This window comes from Anabrus simplex, chromosome 7, assembly GCF_040414725.1.
Source record: "Anabrus simplex isolate iqAnaSimp1 chromosome 7, ASM4041472v1, whole genome shotgun sequence".
NCBI classification, from domain to species: domain Eukaryota; kingdom Metazoa; phylum Arthropoda; class Insecta; order Orthoptera; family Tettigoniidae; genus Anabrus; species Anabrus simplex.
The window spans coordinates 347318616-347342107 of record NC_090271.1 but is presented as its reverse complement, the minus strand read 5'-3'; the positions used below and the strand labels follow the sequence as shown (position 1 = coordinate 347342107).

At 37.5% G+C, this 23492-nt stretch overlaps 1 protein-coding gene across 3 annotated transcripts in view; it reads left to right on the top strand.

Annotated features, from left to right (window-relative positions):
* Positions 1-888: 888 nt before the first annotated feature.
* Glo1 (Glyoxalase 1) overlaps positions 889-23492 on the top strand; it is a 318389-nt gene continuing 295785 nt past the window's right edge. Inside the window, exons 1-3 of one of the 3 annotated variants that reach the window (XM_068228549.1) lie at positions 889-1208; positions 5599-5628; positions 14427-14507. In XM_068228549.1, the coding sequence (XP_068084650.1) occupies positions 14436-14507 (72 nt within the window). In that variant the 5' untranslated portion in view covers positions 889-1208; positions 5599-5628; positions 14427-14435. The remainder of the gene's footprint in view (positions 1209-5598; positions 5629-14426; positions 14508-23492) is intronic. The other 2 variants (XM_068228551.1, XM_068228548.1) reach the window with 2 other exon arrangements.

Sequence of the window (23492 nt, the reverse complement as noted above, 5' to 3'; positions counted from 1 at the left end):
GAATAAATTTTGTAATTTCGAATTATTTCATTTAAACCACTATTACTTTAAAGTTAATTAAGAACAAGAACACTCCAGGCCTCGAAAGGTCTTGGCTTTCATTTACAGCTCTAGGCTTGCAGATATTAGATAGCTGTGTGGTCAGCACGTCACATCCCTCAAGTGTATTGCCGTGCCTCTGAGACCGCTGCTCATTGTAGCTTCCCCAATTGCCCTCACACAGCTGGGTCAACGCCTTTCCATACCTTACATTTTTCTAAATTACTGCCGGTACTATTATCTAGGGAAAGGTGCACTGGTATCGTTAACCTTACATTAGGTGGCTGAGAATAGTCATTCATCATTATATTTTTCACTTGTGCCAGATAAATGTGTAGAATTTCATTTCCTAGCACATACCAAATAATCGGTTACCGGTACAGTATAAAACACGACTGTTGCCAATATTGATCCTATTTTTTCCTTGACATATTGGTTGAACTTCGGCATGTCTACAAAAAAAGAATGTAAATAATAAAATGATTATGTTTGTACGCCTAGAAGTAAATTGGCAACGACCGTGTCTGTAATGCAACCAAAATGTAGGCTGTTTATTAAATGCAAAACCTTAGGTGGCTGATTTTCTTATAAATGTTTACACAGAGATAGCCTAGTCACAATAACAAGGCATTCTCTTGATCACAAGCTACAAATAACAAGCAGCACGGACGATGCGGTGATTGTGATCACGTCACGACTAAAAATCACTGCTATCAGAAAATCACGATATCAAATCACGCTGTGACTCACAAATCACGGTATCGCTCATCACTACTCTCTGCATCCCCCATATACGTTGCTCAGATATTTCTTTCCATCTGTCCAAAGTCCTACACTCTCACATATATCCACCCCTCCGTCGTTCCACTGCCCTCTCCTGCTTATCCCTTATATGTTGGCCCGGTGTGTATGTTTTGTAGAAGTCGCTGAGACGGCCACTCTAGCGTGAAGATTAGTATACCTTGTGTCCCTGTGCTTTTCCTATATCTCCTAGTCTTGTATACGTATTCCTCACTCTCAGTTGTCTAGGTGATACGTCTTTTCCTGAACTACTTCAAGTGCTTTGAACCTATTTTGTGAGTCCGCTGCATGGTCTACTTCCCTCAATCTTCAAGTACTATACTTCGTACTCAGAAAACTTCACGAACAGAACAGAACCTTGCATGCTGGTAAGGAAGACAGTGTCAAATTATTAAGATAGACTTGTTAACTTGGAAAGTGAACTAGATGAACGTAATCAATGAAGGAAGTTCCTAGTATGTTGAAGCAAGTACAACAGAAACGAAATGAGGTTATGTTGCTACGAGATTATAATAATAATTTAATAGAGCACACAATTTGTGTATATAAAGCAATTACATGTCATTTAAACATAAGTCTACCATAGGCCATTTCTCTTAGAGCATCCCACAACATGGTAACGAGTACAAGTCAAATTACACAGTGCACACACACAACTATCGTCCGGTTCATGAAAGATCCTAGTTTTGCAGAGTTTATAGTGGTATCCATGAATTGCCATAGATTTGATAAAATGTCGGAGATCCTGGTTTGTATTGGCCCATGTTCTATTCGTCATTGCTTCAGTCGAATAGAATTCAGGACAAATATCATTCCTTTTGGCCCTCTTTCATCCAAGAGTTTCTTCCATTGGACTGTATAAGGTAGAGCAAGCTTGAATCTCAAATCTTCAATTAAAAAAGGCTCCTTTGCGAGTTCATAAACCAGTCTTGATATATGGACTGGATATATGGACATATGGACTGGAAATCATTTGGGATAAGCTAACAAAGAATGACCTACACACTCTAGAAAAAGTCAAAGCCCGATTGTTAAAGACAACTCTGTGTGTCCAGATTTACGAGATTATAATAAGAATGTATTGCAGGCTATGCCCGGCTCCATGGCTAAATGGTTAGCGTGCTGGCCTTTGGTAACAAGGGTCCCGGGTTCGATTCCCGGCATGTTCGGGAATTTTAACCATAATTGGTTAATTTCCCTGGCACGGAGGCTGGGTGTAATTGTTGTCTTCATCATCATTATTTCATCCTCAGGTCGCCTACGGGCGTCAAATCAAAAGACCTGCACCTGGCGAACCGAACCTGTCTCCTGGCACTAAAAGCCATACGCCAGATGTTTTGCATATTGTTCAGTAGATCACAGGAACAATTGGTTCCTCAGGTCCTCAACATAGAAGGTCCCCTTGGTTAGTACGTAAACCATTCTTGTATGTGCTGATTTTCCCACTCTCAGTGCATTCTTAACGAAGTGTGCTTTGACGCCTTCTATTTTTTCGAAGTCCCTAAATTTAAGACGTTCCCAGATGAGTTCTAATCCATAAGATAGTATAGGGGATATGGTGGTGTTAAAAAGTCTCACAGCTGTAGCAAAGGACAGTAATGGCAAGTTCTTTATGGCTGAGATTGTTCTTGTAGCTGCTGCGGTTCTTTCTTGGACATTGTAGTAGTTTGCAGGGTAATTCCAAGATATCTAAAATGACATTGTAGTAGTTTGCAGGGTAATTCCAAGATATCTAAAGTGGTTGATGATTTTCAGTGGTTCTCCATTGAGGGTAAGAGAGTCTCTACCTGAGATTTTTCCTCCCTTTTGAAATGTCATTTGGACTATCTTATCCAAATTTATTGTCAGGCAATTTTTCTTCACCCACTTCTTCAACTGTATTAAAGCACTTTGTAGGTCTTTTCTATTTTGTGACCCGATCACCATGTCATCTGCGTATAAGATAAGTTTTGTATCCGTTGTGCCCTGAAGGATGTCTGTAATACAGGCTGTAGTGATGTTAAACACTAGAGGGCTCATTCGATCCCCCTGCGGGACTCCATTTGTTTGTTCGAAAAACCCAGATACATCGACTGTGTCCTCAATCTGCACAAAATTAACTGATAAGATGTTTTCTATTGCTCTAACAAGTGGACGTGTTAATCCAATCATGTCTTTTATCTTTGTAATCAATATTTCTCTGTGTAGTGAATCGAATGCTTTCGTGTAGTCAATAAAGACAGCAAAGTATTTTATGTTTGGGTGCCTCAGAGCTTCTTCTATTTCCTCCATTAAGTATTTGATGGCTTGTATTGTGTTTCTACCATGTACAAAACAAAACTGGCACTCAGGAATATTAGCTAAAGTCTCCAGTTTTGATGCTAGTATTTTTGAGTATATCTTGAAGATATTATTTTCCAGTGCGATTCCCCTGTTTGAGTTTGGTTCGCCTGTATCCCATTTCCTTTGTATAGTATTCTGATGGATGATTTTCTCCAGCACTCTGGTATTGTTCGAGATCTGAGGCATTTTGTCCACACCGGTATCATTATCTCTTGTTACTGTTTTAGGTGTTCCATGTGTATATGGTGTGGACCTGAAGCCTTTTTGTTTTTTGACTTATCGTCTCTGCGATTTCTGTGGGTGCTATTTGCATTATTTGTACCGATTGTTGTATTGAGGGCCTTTCATCCATTTTGAATGCACATGTTTCGTTCTCCTGGTTCAATACCTTTTTACAGTGTTTCTACCATCTGTCCATTGGGATTTCCTTTGGTCTTACAGCAGTTTTCCTTCTGAGTGGCAGGAAGGGTCCAATTTTGCTTCTTCCGCTAATCATTTTGCCTCTGTTTCCAAGTAGTGGGATTTCTTCAATGCCAAGAGTTTCTTATAGTCTCTCCAGTGTGTGGCTTGTAGCTATCTTTCCGAGTCCCTGGCCCTTGCCTCAATGTAAAAACCTTAGGGTTTCTTTTCTTTTGTTGTAACATTTGCCGTCGAACCATGGTTTGATTTTCTCTCCTTTGCTGGTATAATTGCCTCCCTTATCAGATCTGTAGCAGTTTGCGTTGCTTCGTTCAGATGCCTTTCGTTCAGATGCCTTTCTTGTATTAGGTGTTCTGCTAATGTAAGTGCTCCCCTTGTCTGTAGTTTTTCAATTTTCAATCTTCTTCATTTTTCTCCCTGTCCATATAGGCCTACTTATTGGGTATGGATTTCATAATTGTAATGTCGGTCGCAACTAGTATATGTTTCCTTATCGGGACTGCACCCGAGTTCCAGAGAACTTCCTGCTTCTGTATGGTTATTGCAGATCCTTTGTACAAGATACGGTCTAGCCTATAGTATTACTCGTGCAACTTTTAATGATATTTGGTGTTATAAGGGTAAGGAGTAGGGAGGGAGCTCTCCTGGTTCCAGTAATATTGCCATCTGAATGGAAATTAAATCTGAATTGCTAATATGATCGATCAATATGAATTTTCGAAACCTTTATTATCTTAAGCCAACAACTGTGTCACATACACACTATACAACATTATATAACATTTCTCGATGGGAATCTTGTTCCTAGCATGAATTCTATAGTTTGGCTTTGCTGTGTAAACAACAGTACTAGTACGTAAAGTGTACGCCAAATGTCTTACAGCAATGCATAAGCAATTCATAGTTTGTGTTTCAAAGGTTGCCAATATGAATCTCGAAGATAACCGAGGTGTACCGATTCAGCACTAGGGAGTCCATGTATCCCTAGAAATTGCGGAGTAATACTTGAACCATTGACTGTAAAGTATGTTTTTTCTTCTTTCTTATTTATTAGGTTGAAACTCTCCTCCGGTAGCATCTCAAGGATCAGTTTTGACTTTTGAATCGGTTTATCAATTCTGCAATTGATGTCCCTTGCAATAATGTTACTTCGACGTCGATTCAGTGCGTTAGACAGCAGAGATGATAATTTTAGTGGTAGTGATGTAGTTCCCAATAGAACTTGTGAAAATACGAGTAGTTTAATGAAGAAGAAACAATTAGAGCCTTCAGTGCATATTTATAGTGACAATCACAGAAGAGGACTTACCGTGAAAAATTAAGCAGAGAAGTAGTGTTGGGACAATTCGAGGTAGTTTGTCCGGCTCCATGGCTAAATGGTTAGCGTGCTGGCCTTTGGTCACAAGTGTCCCGGGCTCAATTCCCGGCAGGGTAGGGAATTTTAACCATAATTGGTTAATTCCGCTGGCTAGGGGGCTGGGTGTATGTGTCGTCTTCATCCTCATCACGACGCGCAGGTCGCCTACTGGCGTCAAATCGAAAGACCTGCATCTGGTGAGCCGAACTTGTCCTCGGACACTTCTGGCACTGAAAGCCATACGCCATTTAATTGTTTTTTTTTTTTTTTCAATGTAGTGTATATCCTGGAGCTGCTACTTCTGTGATAACGGCAAGTGTTCCCGAAAAATGTGAAAAACTGAAGAAACATGACTGTGATTTTGTGTGCAGGTTTTTATGATTACCGGTATATAGTATAAATGATGTTTATAGAAATGAAGCTGACAGTGCTATTAAACTCCTAAATTCAACAGATGTGTTAGTTATGAAATTACTCCAGAATGGTCTTGTGTGAATAAGAAAATTGACAAAACAAACATTTGATTAGTATCTTTAAGTACTCTAATAAAGTTAAGATGGTACTCTTAGGTAAATTTTACAAGGCATGGTATGCATGTGGGTCTTGTGTGTTTGACCCCCATATATATGTTGTTAATGCAACAGATTTTGTTCTTGCAGGTCCTCGCCCAACACTTCTTTCACTGAAGAGTAAGTTCCTTCCAGCATTTCCTATGGTGAAAAATGGAAGAAGTAATTAAAATATTTGTAGTTCATAATGAAGTACATTTTTATTTAGGGTCAGTCAGGGTAATTATGAGACCAAAAAAAAAAAGGAAAAAATGACACTCAAATTTCTCTGCTCTGATTAATGATCTCAACACTTTGCATGAATGATGTTTTATATTAGTCTTGTATCCATTATGATAAAATAATTGAAAAGTCTCTGAACTATATGTCTACCAGTAGACAAGTTTTTCCTGACTGGTGTCTTTTCTAACTAAAAAAATTTCAGCCGTTGCACTTTGTATTTTGTTACTCTGGCTCAGTCCCAAAATCCAGGAAAGTGTTTGTGCTTTTATTTGGTAGGGTAAGGGAGAATCCTCTTTTTCAGCTTGAAAACACAATTTTATGTTTTTGATTTGAGAAGAAAATTCATTTTTAAGAACAGGGGTAAATATGAGACATTATGAGGGTAAAAGTGAGACACTTCTAAGGGGAAAATGAGACACTTGTTACACTTGTTTCTGTACCTAAATACTTATCCTACTTTCAAAAATCAAACGCACTGACAAAACCATGATCAAGCGAAAAAGTAGACCCAACAGCAAAGGTGATAACATCTGAAGAGTATTGTCAGCTTGCGAGAGAAAAACAGAAACCAGTTCATAAGAAGAATAGAAAAGTTGATTCTTCCGACTCAGCTTCAAGCAAAGACAAAGAATGGCAAGGTAGCGGTGGCAGTCTTGATGAAGTTAGTCTACTAGACACAGGTACTGTGGAAAGGACCCTAGCAGATGAAGTAAACCCGGGTGACTTTTTACTTATACTTTTTGAAAGTTGTGGAAAGCGGCATCCTTTCAATATAAACATGTTGCCACTGTTCAGAAAGTTCTGTAAGGTGGAGACATGCACATTATGTGTCTCAATTGTGTGGACAATAACAAAACTGCGTTAGGCTTAACGAAAATGACATATCCGTTGTGGAAAAGTCAAAATTGCCTGTTCCAATAAAAGCAGGGAAAGATAGAGGCATTACCTTTGCATTCCTGGAAACAGTTGATGTTTTTGAAAAAAAAAACTAGAACTACAGTTTCTGTTAACCCATTTTTAACCAAGTGAAATGTCTAATTTTTTCACCATTCTGATTACAATGTAACATAAATTCAGACATAAAGCTCAGGTACCATTTCATTAGATGGTATAATGTCAACAATCTATACTACATAATTTTTGTCAGGAAAATGTATAAAAATATATCTCAAGCCTAAATTTTGTGTTATCGAAACATGGCCATTTTGTTCCTATAATAAAACTGAAGAAAGAGTTGCAAACTATCATAGCCAGATTTTTTTCTGTCTTCCTTTGACCCTAAACTGTCTCACAATTACCCTATTAACTCCCCGACATGATTTTACAGTCTACTACGATACTGTCTCACCTTTTCCCTGGGTTGTCTCAGAATTTCCCCTTTTGTGGGTTAAAAATGAGGCATACATTTATAGTTATTTTTCAAAAGTTAATGAATATATAGTAATTTGTTGTTTCCATTGTTTTTTGTAACACCAGTCACAATTTATTATGATTATTTGCATAATGGTCACTGTTGTAGTTTGTAATTTATGAACAAAGTTGTAAAAAATGTCTCATATTTACTCTGACAGCACCTTGTGACCTGGCAACAAGTGTCTAAGATTAAGGGACTTCATGAATTCTTGAAATGTCACATTTTCCACAATAACAAATTGTTGCTTATGATCTGTTGAATTTTATCAAGTAGCCATTGATTTTCATTTTGTCATCACTTTCCTTGGCATATGTCTGCATATTGCTACTGGTAGTGGCTTTGCTGGCCTCAAGACTGTTCTTATGGAATTGTTTTAGGTAAACAAGGAGAACTGACATCCCTACACCAGTGGAATATGATCACCCTCACTGTATGTAGCCTGTGTTCTGCTCTCATTCCTCTTGGAAAAGCTGCCACTTATCCAATTTTAATTATTTGCATAAATAACATAGAATGGAAGTTAAATAGAATTAAGTAATTTAATAGATAGATACTTACCAGATATTGTAATAGGAGTTGAATCATGTCTGAGAAATGATATAATGGATGCAGAAATGTTCTCATGGAACTGGAGTGTGTATCGTAGAGATAGGATGGGAATGGTAGGAGGACGAGTATTCATTCTGGTGAAAGAAGAATTTGTAAGCTACGAAAAAGTTAAAGATGACATACATGAAATTCTAGGTGTAACGCTCATCTCTAAAGATAATAGGCAACTTGATGTCTTTGGAGTGTACAGACCGGGAAAGGGTAGCGCTGATACTGATTCAGAATTATTTGATAAGATAATCAGCTATGTGGGAAACTATAAGGAAAGGAACGTGATTGTTGCGGGTGATCTCAATTTCTTTCTTAATCTGCTTACCCTCCAGGGTTAGCTTTTCCCTCGGACTCAGCGAGGGATCCCACCTCTAACGCCTCAAGGGCAGTGTCCTGGAGCGTGAGATATTGGGTTGGGGATACAACTGGGGAGGATGACCAGTACCTCGCCCAGGCGGCCTCACCTGCTATGCTGAACAGGGGGCTTGGTGGGGGATGGGAAGAGTGGAAAGGATAGGCAAGGAAGAGGGAAGGAAGCGGCCGTGGCCTAAAGTTAGGTACCCTTGCGGCATTTGCCTGGAGGAGAAGTGGGAAACCACAGAAAACGACTTCCAGGATGGCTGAGGTGGGAATCGAACCCACCTCTACTCAGTTGACCTCCCGAGGCTGAGTGGATCCCGTTCCAGACCTCGTACCACATTTCAAATTTCGTACAGAGCCGGGAATCGAACCTGGGCCTCTGGGGGTGGCAGCTAATCACACTAACCACTACACCACAGAGGCGGACGATCTCAGTTTACCAAATGTAAATTGGGAAGGTAATGCAAACGGCAGGAAGCATGACCAAGAAATGGCAAATAAGTTAATATGAGAAGGACATCTGATTCAGAAAGTGATGGAACCAACTAGAGGGAAGAATATTCTTGATGTGATGCTGGTAAAACCAGATGAGCTCTTTAGAGAAACCAAAGTAATAGATGGTATTAGTGATCATGAAGCTGTTTTTGTGGTAGTTAAAAATAAATGTGAAAAAAGGAAGGTATTAAAATTAGGACTATTAGGCAGTACCATATGGCTGATAAAACAGGCATGAGGGAGTTTTTAAAAAGTAACTGTTGTTACAAGATATTGGATCATTCCGTATTGACGGTTTTTACTTTACAAAGGTGAAAAATGAGAGTATCCTCCTAATTCAATACAATAAATATTCCGTTATTAGACGGAGTAAACAAATTCAAACATGTTTCGGCTCGTTTGAGCCATCTTCAGTGAAAAATGAGGGGAGTTTGAAATAATTTACATAATATAAGTTGAAAAAATGCTAAAAAACATAATGAAGGAGCAAATGAAAAAACAAACAAAAGAGAGCCTAGACGGAAACAAAATTAGCACAAATATACAATGTTTACATCAATATGCGGAGCAAAAAACAACTCACTGCGACAAAATTCAGCGAAAAGGTGTTAATTTAAAATAATAATTGAAACTAAAAACTGTGTTAACCTAAGAAAACAAAGGAATGAAAAAACAAATGATGCAGATGGAAATGAACAATAGTAGCAGAAGAAGTAGTAGAAGCAGTAGTAATAGAAACTTTTTCCACATTCACTTTCAATAATAGTAACATTTACCAAATTTCTAATATTTTTAAGGAACACAACATCAAAATAGCTTATAGAACCTCCCACACCAACTCCAAACTCATTTTCAATCCACACACTGTCAACAATAACTATAACAACATTAACAACAAATATTTGAACTCTGGAGTTTACAAATTAAAATGCCAATCCTGTAATTCCAGCTATATTGGACAAACAGGTCGCAATTTTGTCATAAGATACGCCGAACATCGCAACGCTCTCAAATATAATCGTTTCTCAGCTGTCAGTGAACATCATAAAGCATCCAGCCACGAATACACTTCAATAGATAAAGACCTCAAGATCTTGCATTATGAGCAAAAAGGCACCTTGCTCAACATTCTCGAGAGCATCCACATCGATTTAGATCAGTTTGTGAACCCCTCACAATTTAAATGAAGTCAGTGAGAAAAAGAACATTCTACTTGAAACATTCATTCCATATATTTGTCAGAATTTCCATAACACAAACAAACCCCACCTCCATCTCTCCAACTCACCACCACTCCCCCCTCCTCACACCAGCCTTGGACCACCCCTTCCCCCTCCGCTCCTTCCATCCTAGCAAACACAGTCGAACCAACAATAGACTCGATCACGCGAACGAGACCGCTAATTTGAGAGGACAACCACCTGCTAAACACCGTAAGTTTAAGCTTTCTTCACACCCATTCTACACTTTTTACTTATCACCCCACGTTTCTCACACAACCACATTTTTCCATTACAGATTAGAACTTCATTGACGGTTTCCACTAGATCACTTACAGTTTACTATACATCTGTCTTCTACCTAACACGGCTTCTCAATTTTATATCGCGGCCCTTCCGACCCTTTATAATAAGGCAAGACACCAGCCAACATTATGGAACAATAATCAAGAAAGGGACCGCTAGATTGAGAAGATATTGAGAATGCTGCTGTTTCTAAAGCTTTAAATTTCATTGGTGCTTTTTCCTTGTCACAGGCTTTTCGCCTGCACATTATATCAGGCTTGGTTTCTCAAAAATGTTTGCTCCCGCTCCCCTCCTGACCAATTTAATGTGATGGGTTTCTACAAAGATGATTTTCGACAGTGATTTCAACCTGTTTTGTTATTGTTACTAAACAATATTTTGTAAACTATGAGGTCCACAACCTCACCATGTGCTACTATTGTTCATTTCCATCTGCATCATTTGTTTTTTCATTCCTTTGTTTTCTTAGGTTAACACAGTTTTTAGTTTCAATTATTATTTTAAATTAACACCTTTTCGCTGAATTTTGTCGCAGTGAGTTGTTTTTTGCTCCGCATATTGATGTAAACATTGTATATTTGTGCTAATTTTGTTTCCGTCTAGGCTCTCTTTTGTTTGTTTTTTCATTTGCTCCTTCATTATGTTTTTTTAGCATTTTTTCAACTTATATTATGTAAATTATTTCAAACTCCCCTCATTTTTCACTGAAGATAGCTCAAACGAGCCGAAACATGTTTGAATTTGTTTACTCCGTCTAATGACGGAATATTTATTGTATTGAATTAGGAGGATACTCTCATTTTTCACCTTTGTAAAGTGAAGTAACTGTTGATCGGTGGAAAACGGTAAATAAAAATGTAAACAGACTCTGGGATGGGTTTAAAGCAATTGTTGAGGAATGTGAAAATAGGCTTGTACCTTTAAAGGTGGTAAGGAATGGTAAAGATCCACTATATTGGAACAGAGAAGTAAAGAGACTAAGAAGGAGGTGCGGGTTGGAAAGAAATAGACTTGGAAATGGCTGTGGAAGTAAGGAGAAATTGAAGGAACTTACTAGGAAATTGAATCTAACAAAGAAGTCAGCTAAGGATAACACGATGGCAAGCATAATTGGTGGCCATACTAATTTTAGTGAAAAATGGAATGGTACGTATAGGTTCTTTAAGGCAGAAACAGGTTCCAAAAAGGACTCTGGAGGAATCATTAATGAACAAGGGGAGTGTGTATGCGAGGATCTTCAAAAGGCAGAAGTATTCAGTCATCAGTATGTAAAGATTGTTGGTTACAAAGATAATGTCCAGATAGAGGAGGTGACTAATACTAAAGAAGTATTACCTATGACAACAATGACATATACAGTAAGATACAAAAGTTGAAAATTTGAAAAGCAGCTGGAATTGATAAGGTTTCGTGGGATATACTAAAGACAATGGGTTGGGATATAGTACCATATCTGAAGTACTTGATTATTATTTTCATGAAGGAGCTATACCATATGAATGGAGAGTTGCTATAGTAGCCCCTGTGTATAAAGGAAAGGATGATAGACATAAAGCTGGAAATTACAAGCCAGTCAGTTTGACATGCATTGCATGAAACCTTTGGGAAGGCATCCGTTCTGATTATATTAGACATGTTTGCAAAATTAATAACTGGTTTGACAGAAGACAGTTTGGGTTTAGGTAAGGTTATTCCACTGAAGCTCAGCTTGTAGGATTCCAGCAAGTTATAGCAGATATCCGGGATTCAGGAGGTCAAAAGGACTGTACAGCGATTGACATATCTAAGGCATTTGATAGGGTAGATCATGAGAGACTACTGGCAAAAATTAGTGCTTTTGGACTAGAAAAAAAGGGCGACTGAATGGGTGGCTATATTTCTAGAAAATAGAACTCAGAGAATGAGTAGGAGAAGCTTTATCTGACCCTGTAATAATTAAGAGGGGAATTCCTCAAGGCATTATTATTGGACCTTTGTTTCTTATATAAATCAATATATGTGTAAAGAAATGGAATCAGAGATAAGGCTTTTTGCAGTGATGTTATTCTGTACAGAGTAATAAATAAGTTACAAGATTATGAGCAACTGCAAAATGACGTCGATAATGTGAGATGTACAGTAGGCAATGGGTGATAATAAACAGGGTTAAAAGTCAGGTTGTGAGTTTCACTAATAGGAAAGGTCTTCTCAGTTTTTATTACTGCGTTGATGGGGTGAGAGTTCCTTTTGGGATCACGTAAGTATCTAGGTGTTAATATAAGGAAAGATCTACATTGGGTTAATTACATAAATATGATTGTAAATAAAGGGTACAGATCTCTCCACATGGTTATGAGGGTATTTAGGGGTTGTAGTTAGGATGTAAAAGAGAAGGCATATAAATCTGTGATAAGACCCCAAATAAAGAATGGTTCCAGTGTATAGCACCCTCACCAGGATTACTTGATTCAAGAACTGGAAAAAATCCAAAGAAAAGCAGCCTGAGATGTTCTGGGTGATTTCCGACAGGAGAGTAGCGTTACAAAAATGATGCAAAGTTTGGGAGAAAGGAGACGAGCTGCTCAAGTAAGTGGTATGTTCCAAGCTGTCAGTGGAGAGATAGCGTGGAATGACATCAGTAGACGAATAAGTTTGAGTGGTGTCTTTAAAAATAGGAAAGATCACAATATGAAGAAAAAGTTGGAATTCAAGAGAACAAATTGGGGCAAATATTCGTTTATAGGAAGGGGAGTTAGGGATTGGAATAACTTACTAAGGGAGATGTTCAATAAATTCCCAATTTCTTTGCAATCATTTAAGAAAAGGCTAGGAAAACAACAGATAAGGAATCTGCCACCTGGGCGACTGCCCTAAATGCAGATCAGTAGTGATTGATTGAACATTGCTACTCCACTCCGTTGGTTACAAGATACCTTCACTCGGTTAACTGTTTGCAAGTTGCACCACGCAAATAAGTTTGAGAGGAAAGACAACCCGAGACAGCATTGCTGACTTTTCTCTATTTCATGCAAAAGGTAATTTTGGACTTGACAAGAAAGTTCTTGTCACCAATAAATACAGTTGTACGAGAAAGTTCAACTATTTGTTCTTCAGTTTTCATTACTTCATCTCCTATTTCATGGGATGACAATATCATCTTGCCGAGGATGGTGATCGTTCTATTGCCGCTAGTAAAATAAATTTGTATTGTGACCATTGAAATACTGAACAAACTGTCATTATTGACACCTTCACAGCCTCATTTTATTAATATGGTCAAATCAGCATCAGAATCCCTTTGTTTGAAAGACCTCTTCTTAGATTTTACATTACAGTACATGATACAGTGTGATCAACAAGTGGTTTTACAGGCACTTTGGCCAAAATATCATTTACCAGTATGTCAGATGGTTAACACAGCCTTTTAGTCTCTCTAACTTTGCAGTAAGATGGGTATACATTAGATTTTGATTGATTTTGAATAACATCATACTGGGTCAACGGGATATTGGCACAAACGATCAGCGTAAGTTCTTGATTGGGAGATAATTATGGCGGATCTTCTTTAGAAGAATTTAGGGTGTTTTTCATTTGTAGACCTTTTGTCGAAGAAGCAGCTGATAGCTCTTTTACAATCACAACTGAGATCCGTTTTCTGAGGCAACTCCTCTTTGCTCAGTTGTAGGAGAAAGTTTGATGTTGTAGATTTTCCACTGATATTAGTCGGACCTGTTGAACCGTGTCAATAACATTTTGCAGTATTTTCATGCTTTATGGAAGCCACACGGTGCTGTTCTTTTCCTATGTCCGGAAGCTTTTACGTATCTCACTTGAGTGTTATGTGCACACTATCAAATTGTAGCTGTCAAGCTGTGTTCAGTAGGTCCTCAAATACGTCAGCCTCATGTCGGCTGATTTACTGGTACGTTAAAAGAACTCCTGCGGGACTAAATTCCGGCACCTCGGCATCTCTGAGAACCTTAAAAGTAGTTAGTGGAACATAAAGCAAATAACATTATTTATATTATTAGCTATGTAGAGTATCTTTTTGGAAATTGGGAACATCAACTTAGAACCAAATAAAGGCAATTAAAATGGAAAATTAGGAATCTACTTTAATTTTTATGACCTAATTATTGCGTGAACAAACAATTTCTTATGTATGGATTTTCAGTTTTATAGTTCTCACAAAATTGCACCTATTTGTGCAGAATTTCATTTTGAGGTAAACACTCACATTGTAGCCTAGATCTTGAAAGTTCAGCATGACTGTGTTGTGAAAAGTGCAAAATATCATATATCAGTGGCCTTTTCTGTTATAGGTCTAAGAAATGGGAGACAAAACAGGACTTTCGGATGCCGAAGCCAAAGAACTGTGCAAAAATGCTGATCCAGAAACTAAGGTATTGCAGTGTTAAAGTTATTTATAATTTATTCTGTTTTTTTGCATTGTAAATGGTGTTAATGAATCCCTATATGTAATCCTTTTTTTTTAAATATGAAATTGTTGACATATGTCAACAGCCATCATTATTAATTCTGTCTTTAAGTATGTGTTTCATTCTGGCCTGTTTTTTCACCTATTTTTTATAGTACAGAGTATGGTCAATCTGGGAGGTGCTTCCACTGTTGAGAGGTAGTTGAACAGTGTTGTGTAATGGATACTTACATGAAAAAGAGTACAACATGGTGAGATTCAATCATAGTGCAAGGAGGATTCGTGGTTTATTAGCTTCATTAGCAGTGTTCTCCTCAGAGATTTTTGTCAGCCGGATGGCAGGAATAAGTGGCCGAGTGGGGGAATACTACTTCAAAAACGAATGATAAAATTTCAATCTATTCCCCTTAGGCATTAACAATAATATCAGAGAGGTAATCATTAACTGCAAAATTGAACTACCGTATTTAGCCGAATAATCCCCGCCGTCGAATAATGCCGCAGCCTCATTTTAGGAAGGCTCATTTTGCAAAAAAATGAAATGAACTAAAATTCCTTCCATGGAAAGAGTAACGTAGGCATAAACAAACATTTCGTATCACTCTGCAAGGTCTACGTGGTCTTTATGCAAATATGAACATGTAAATTTGGATATAGCTGCTTTGCCTGAGATGATAAAAATACATTATTACAGCTATGAAATATATTTTCCATGAAAATGAGAAAGTAGGCCTACTTACGTGACAGGTATTTCATTAATCTGAACTTGCAATAGGCTCGATTCCCTGTAGATGGGAAGATTCGTTGTCTCTTGCATCACTAGAATCCTCTCCTAAATTACTTACAAGTTCGTCACACTCCACGTCTAAAACACTTCTCACACGTGGTCTCTTTTTACTGGACAGTAACACGACCGGTGGTGGATAATTCTTTTCGTGCAATGTAAACACTTGAAATAGACACACCGGCAAAATCTGATGTTAGTTTTGCGATATAGTAAAACCTCGTTAATTCAAAGTCTTTGTAATACAGAAATCAGACTTCCAATTACGTGATTTCGAATTAACAGCCATCTTGTAATTCAGAAATGCCAACCCTCGCCAGTTTTAGCGGATTCTGCTTTTCCGCGGACTGCCTGCTACGTGATATTGTGGCATTCCTTAAAACACTGAATACAAAAGAATTACGATTTCACTCTATTTTCAACTATGAAACTCGCTATAGACACACTGAACTGAGTGAAAGTGCAGAAAGCTACCCCTGCACTGAATATTGAATTTTCACAACCGCATTGTAATCGAAACAGACTTTCAACCTATTAGATCATGTTCCAGATATTCAGTACGTTCTGAAGACTCGTTCTATCGTGACGCGGAGAAATTTTGAATTTAAATTACTCTGTAAAATACGGTACTATTTAAAAAAATGTAAAGTCAGTTTAGAAGTAAAAGTGTGAATTGTTTTCTGTTTAAATATGACATATGGGGACAGTTTTCTTCCATCTATGGTTGCACAAAGCATACACTCAGCATCGAAACCTAGGTGGGCCAGGAGCATGTTGGCAACCTTGACGCAAATAAAACCTGCGCCCAATTTCATGCCTCAAATTTTTTTAAAAAAAATATGCGGGGATTATTCGCATAAATACGGTATTTTACTGTTATCACAAAGAAGACAAAATATGATATCTCTTTTTCTACCATTCCAAAATTGAAATTTACTTTTAGCGTGATACTTTAGATGTTTGTTTGTTGTCTGAATTCTGTTGAGTCTGGTTCCTCTAGTGAAATCAGCATCAAATTGTTGAGTGTGATCTGCCTCATACGATTCCTCAAACAGGGTTTTAACTCTCTTCAAAGCCGAAAATCCCCTTTCATATTCAGCTGTGCTCACAGTTCAATAGCAGCTAGTCTTGCTAAATTTGGAAAAGATTCCTTAAGCTCTCATGTTGTTGCAAACTTCATCATTATTTGTTTAGGTCTTAAACTGATGTAGGACTCTCCTTGCAACATTTTTGATGCAACAGACCATTCCAGTTTAGCGCTATTGTAATTTATGACTGGAGGGCTTCACAGTAGAAATCAAGAAGCAACTCAGAAGCTTCATTCTGATCTTGACTTTTTGCATTAAACACTCTTGAAAAGTAGGAAATAATGGGCATATCTGGAAATCTGTGTTTTAGATGTTGGATAACAGTATCTATGTACTTGTCATAAATTGTTGTCTTGAAGGTCACATTGACATCTGAATAAGTTCTGTGGAAGTCTGACCATTCACTTGCAAGATGGTGATTGAGACTTTGAAAATGATTTCCTGGAGTGTCTTTCAATTGTAAGACGCTGAGTTTTGTGACTTCTAAGATGGGGTCAATTTCTGTCAAGTCAATATATTGCATTTGCCAAGCTCTAGACAGAAGAGGTAAGATATCTGAAAGCATCATAATTGCATCTAAGAAATTGTATGTTTTCATGCACTTGTTTAAACCTTCAGCTGTAATGTTATTCTTTTCATTGGCCTCTCTTTGAAGTGCAGCAACAATACTCACCATAGATCTTCTTAGAGACTGTACAGCAGTCATGAGACAACCATCTAGTATCACTGGCCGTTTTTAGTTTAATTTGAAGGCTGCCCATGATATTCTGGGTTTCAGTTAAATGAGACATCTGACTGGGGAATTTTGAAAGAAAAAAAAAAAATTGTCTTAAAATATCATTAAACTTCAATAAATAAGGCACTTCAGCTGCTGCCTGGGCACTAGCAAGTGCCAATCTGTGATTTATGCAGTGACAGTTTACCATGAGTCCATTTGTTTTTTCTCTTAGCAGTGTTACTACTCCCTCTTGCTTACCAATCATTACAGCTGTCTCATCACTCATCAGATACTAGACCTACCAAATTACAAGTTTTTAACTCTACATTTTCAAGGGTTTCAGTTAGTTTATTTGTTATGGTCTCAGTTTTACCATCAATGATGTTGCAGGTTGACACACAACTAACATTAACCTCTTTTCAAGTTGGTTGACATATTTTATGTACACAGTAAGTTGCTTCAGTACGGATATATCTGTAGGTTCATCACACAGAACACTGAAATAATCTGGTGAATTTCACATCTAATTTCTGTAGCTATAACATCAAGTAACTCCAGCATTATTCTTTCTGAAGTATAATTAGCATTATCACCAATATTAAGATGCTTTAAGTATGTATATCCCATAGCCTTGCAGTGTTCGAGCAATTTTCATACATAATGTAGTGTGTGGTAGTTAATTTTTTGCCAACCAATACATTGATCTTAGGGTTCCAAGAAAAGCATCTCTCTGTAAATTGTTTAAAATAGAAACTGATTTTTCTATTTTCCCAAATCCACTTTCTTCAAATGCATGTCTTTCACTTAAGTTTGAACAAGAATCGGTATGCATCTTGCTTTGTTCATGGTCAACTAAACTCTCCTTTCAACGTCTTGCACATGGTATAGTCACCCAAGTCACTTCCTTTGTCATTTTCTTCAATGATCATCTTATACATGTGGAACATAACATACCATTTTCCTTCACAACTAACCACATAAATTGCTTTAACCAACCATTGCTGATGCCTGATAGGCGGTGTTTAGAAGAGTTTTTCACTTCTGGTTTTTCATTTTGAATACTTTCCACTTCACCAGATGAGCCAGCCTCAGCAATATCCTTTTCGGAAATCTCATCCAGTGCTGACTTATTACTTTTACTAGGTTCTTTCTTAAAGAAACTTAGAAGAGTGTATGTTTGACTGTATTTCCTGTTCATTTTGAGAACACAAAATTTACATAACATCAGCTTCATGGTCTGTATCGCACTTCAATAGATTCACAATTAAGTACATTATTTTCCACCTAGTCGATACAATGATTGCTTAAGGCAATTTAATGGTTAAAAGTGGTACATGTTTCGTATATTATCAACATCTTCAGCCACACAACACTGTTCAGATGAAAAATATATAAATATAAAAATAATGCTTTAGAGGAACATAAGATGTTAATTTTAAGGACACTTCCTCTAAAGCATTATTTTGTCAATTTATATATTTTTCATCTGAACAGTGTTATCTGGCTGAAGATGTTGATAATATACGAAACATGTACCACTTTTAACCATTAAATTGCCTTAAGCAATCATTGTATCGACTAGGTGGAAAATAAAGAAATACTTAATTGTGAACACAAAATTTGGCATCAAGAACACGAAGAAATGCAACAGGCAGTTCAGTTTAGCTAATTCCTGCCTGAAATTGAAAATAATACCAATATTCGTGTTGAATTAGAAAGTAAAGCACAAGTAGAAAACACTTACATTAACAATAGTTAAAATGTAATTAAATTGGAACTGTAAATCAACTGAAGTCCAATGTTAGCAGTAGTAATTGTTAAAGAAAGTAAAAGAACACCGAACAAACAGATTTGCTTCAAAAACAACTAAGTTGGTGACACTGAACACTAATATGTACTCTATCGATTCCTGTGTTTCATATTCAATTGTAGATCGATATTTTCCGTCAAAATAGCTGCCGTAGCAAATGCGTAATACCAAATACTGTATTAAAGCAAAACGTTGTGCTGAGCTAGCGATGTAGTAAGTCGAACAAGTCTCGAGTCGAATCCTATGCCTGGAAATGGACACTGCTCCAGAATCGAGTCCTTGGGAATACACGTCGGTATCTCTGATTGTTCGTAAAATTACTTGTAACAACAAAACTAGCGGGAATGAAATCGTGATATAACGAAGGAAGTATGTTTAAAATAGTGCTTAATGACTCCAAAACAATGATATGGTTCAGTATATGCAAAGTACATATATTTCAAATCAAGAATAAAATAATTAACACAACCCCAAACTCAGTTAAATCTTAATTTACGATAATCTCACTAAATATTCGCCTTACCACTTCATGAAATGAAGTAATGAAGGACTAATGTACAGTAGCTGCTAGTGATATTGTTGCCCGGCTGTGTGGCTCAGATGGTTGAAGAGCTGGCTTTCTGACCCCATTGTGGCAGATTTGATTCTGACTCAGTCCGGTGGTATTTGTATCCCGTTACGTAGAACAACCCGAAACAACCACGGTAACGGCAGCAATATTAAGCAACAACTAGCTGGTATACAAATGAGCTAGTTAAATAACACAAACAGGAAGTGAAACATACACCCACCAAACATCATTAACAAGAACAGAAGAGGACTTACCTGTAATGATGAAGAACCTGGTATCAAACACTAGCTTTAGAAAGAAAAACAACCAGTATTTAATTTAGAGGAAAATAAAAATGATTTATTTAAAAGAAATTAAATTGAAATTTAAAACCAGGAAATGTCAACACAGGAGAGGGAAAACATAGACCAAAAATTAATTTAGGGAAAAATAATTAAATAATAGTTTACATTACCAAACATGGTCAACCAAAGAAGATTTTTTTTTTTAAAGAACTAAGAGGCCTCAGTATATTAAAATGTGCAACCTTAACCACGGAGTTCTGTCCAACAGGAAGAAACCCCAACTGCACAGACAGAGTAATCGGAACGACGCTTCATACAAGTAGCAAAGGTGGAAATTAAATACGATACCGGAAAAACAGTATCAACATTACATTTAAGCAAGGGGAAAATAATTCAATTAATTAGAAATGCCACACGAGTTAGTAAACTCAGAAACCAGCCAAAATTATCATCATGCCTACTTCCATCTTTTTTTTTAAAAACAATCCGTTGTTACCGGTCGTCATAGCAATGAATGCCATGAATCCAAGCGTAAATAAGGTAACCACGGAAACCAAGACGGAACAATTAGGAAAAAAAAGCATAATTCAACGCGAAAGAAAAAAGGAGGATTCCAGAAAATAAAAATAAGAACAGAAAAAAATTTTAATAAGATTTCCTTCCTCTTGGTCGGAACTCATGTGGGTCAACCTTTACTTAATGGGGTGGTTTGATACCGTTTCAAACAAAGTATTACATAATTTTACAAATGTTTAAAGTAAATAGAAAATAGTTTAATAATTTAACTTCACCCCAAGTATAAGTGCACTACAGTACACTCTCAAAAGGCATTAACACTTCATTACAACGAACCCGAATTATGTTCTAATTTAATAATAATCATAAAAAATTTTACCGAGATGGAGAACCAAAAATACAATTTAGAGTCCCACACAGCAAAACACACTAGTTAATTTTTAAAATAGTTCCATACTAAAAGAAACTCCAGTACACGACGAAGCGAAGGAAATCCATTTTTGGAGATGACGCAAAAGCGCCATTTTTTCTTACTTACAGAACATGATGTAGAAAATAATTAGGATACCAAAATATACATCCTGGTGACGCTCCCGAGATGAAATTCACTGAAAAATGTATTGAGGGCGTGAGAGAAGGAGCCCTCTCACAGATTTCTTCAGCCGTAGTCCATCGCACTAGGTGAAATCTTCTCTTTCATGAGATGCTTGGAACGCGCGACCATCTCCAACAACACGCAAGACCAAGAATGGCCCGCTCGCGCAGGGCAAGAGTCAACAAGGAGACGTGCTCTACGAGGAGAGCTCTAATTGGTTAGTAGGCGGAGCATCGTAGTTCAAGCTTACTGCACAGATGTCAGTACGTACAAGGAGCTTCCTTTAGATAAGATTGTCGCTCAGACTAGAGCGCCAACACAGAGTAGTAGTGACAAATTAAAACTTGAAGTACCAAGAAACAGAATTAAAGATAACACCACGAAGGCAGAGTTAATTTGACACAATTTCCACGCCGTTTAGGCCACATCGAAAACGTTGAGAGGAGGAGAAGTAACATAATGACATCTCCATGTCATTTGAAGGTGCTCAAATATGTCAGCCTCGGTAGATTTACTGGCACATAAAAGAACTCCTGCGGGACACAATTACGGCACGTAGGCGTCTCCGAAAACTGTCCAAAGTAGTTAGTGGACGTAAAGACAACATTATTATTAGTAGTATAACACTGTTAATGACTTCACCAAGTTGACTGGGAGGATGCTGCTACCAAGCATCACATTGGGATACATGACTTCATAATGCTGCTGCAACAGACAATCCTCTCCATTTCTATATTGAGAGAATTTAGTTAGAATTTTGTGTTTTAGAACTCTACTAATATATCACAATCACTATCTCGTTCTTATAATGGTCTCTAACGATCATCATCATCATCATAATCATCATTTCTTCGCTCCAGCAAACCGTGTGCGGTTGTGTACGAGCCTCCTCCAGTTTGTTCTATCCATCCACAGATGCTGCTCATATGTGTGACACCAGTTCACATCTCTAATTTCAAGGTCCTTCATTATCTGTTTTTCTCAAACATCACGAGTTCTTCCTCTTAGTCTCTTCCCAGGAACATTGTGGTCAAAGTATGTTCGAGGAGTCCTGTGAAGCTTCATTCTTTTCATGTGACCATACCATTGCAATCTCTTCACTTCTAGAGTCTCCAGCAAGCTTCTTTCCAATCCAAGTTGTTGTCAGATATCCACATTCCTTATTTTATCCATTTTTGTTTTTTGTAGACAAGAACGGAGAAACTTCATTTCTGTTGCCTGAAGACGACTCTTTGTTGGTCCAGTAAGTGTTGCTGCTTCCAGGCCATACATCAATATAGGTACTAGATATATTTTGTACAAACTGATCTTGGAAGCTAACGGAAATGTTTCATCACAAAGTATTTGATGTACAGTGTGATAGAATTTGGAAGCTTTCTGTATTCTGTTACTAATCTCTTGATGTATGGTATTGTCTGATGACAGAACACTACCTAAATACTGGAAGTTGTCTACAGTATCCATCTCCTCATCTCCAATTCTTAGATGAACAGTTGGAGAGTTTCTACTAGTCACCAAGCCAGCTGTCTTCGTTTTGCTGATTTTGAGACCTAAGGTTGTAAAAGCTTCATGCAAGAGATCTAGTCTAGTTTGTACTTCCGCTTCTGTCTCGCCCCATACCATTACATCATCAGCAAAACCAAGGGCATTAGTTGTTGGATCCTTTCTCTTAACCGCTTTTAAAACTTCATCCATTATGATTATGAAGAGAAGTGGTGAAAGACAACTTCCTTGCTGGACTCCACTCTTCGTTTCAAACCAACCTGACCTTCCATCCTGGACCTGGACACAACACTTGGTTTCATCATATAATCGTTGTACTCGTGCTATGATGTCATCGGGCACTTTCTTATGTCTCAAACATTCCCATATATGCCTGCGTGGTACATGGTCATATGCTTTCTCGATGTCCGGAAAAACGGTTATAAGTGTTTTACCTTTCTCCCAATACTTCTCATAGAGCATTCTGGTGGCAAAAATGAGGTCTATAGTTGATCTATGAGGTCTAAATCCATGTTGTTCCTCCTCAAGTGTAGGTTCGATATATTTTCTAATCCTGCTCTAACGATCCTGGCCAATATTATATAGTGTATTTCTTCCATTTGTATGGCATGGAATTTGTTATAATCGTTATTAATTCAAGTATTAACAGAGAATTTTGCAGTTCTAGTGTTCTATGGCTCGTTCATAATCGCGTATCATCAGGCTTGTCACTCCGTTGCTGTGGAGTGCTGTGCGGATTAGTGACTTCATGCAGAATCGAGCCGATTGCTCGCATGCGATTCCACGCTGATCTAAGAGCCGCTGATGCACAACGCTACATGATAGTCAAGCAAAACACTTAAACTCCAATGTAATTATGCTGACAATAATGAATATTTATCATTTAAATAAATAGTTTCACAGTATTTATATTTTAATTCGAAACAGCCAGTGACTCAAATATGTGTTTATACACATCTAGGTTATGTTAGTCGGGCAGTCTGTAGAAACAGCTGGGCGGTGTGCCCATTAAAAAGGTCCTAGGGAGAACACTGATTAGCCCGTATTGATAGTTCCAACAGTCACACTATGAACTTGGATT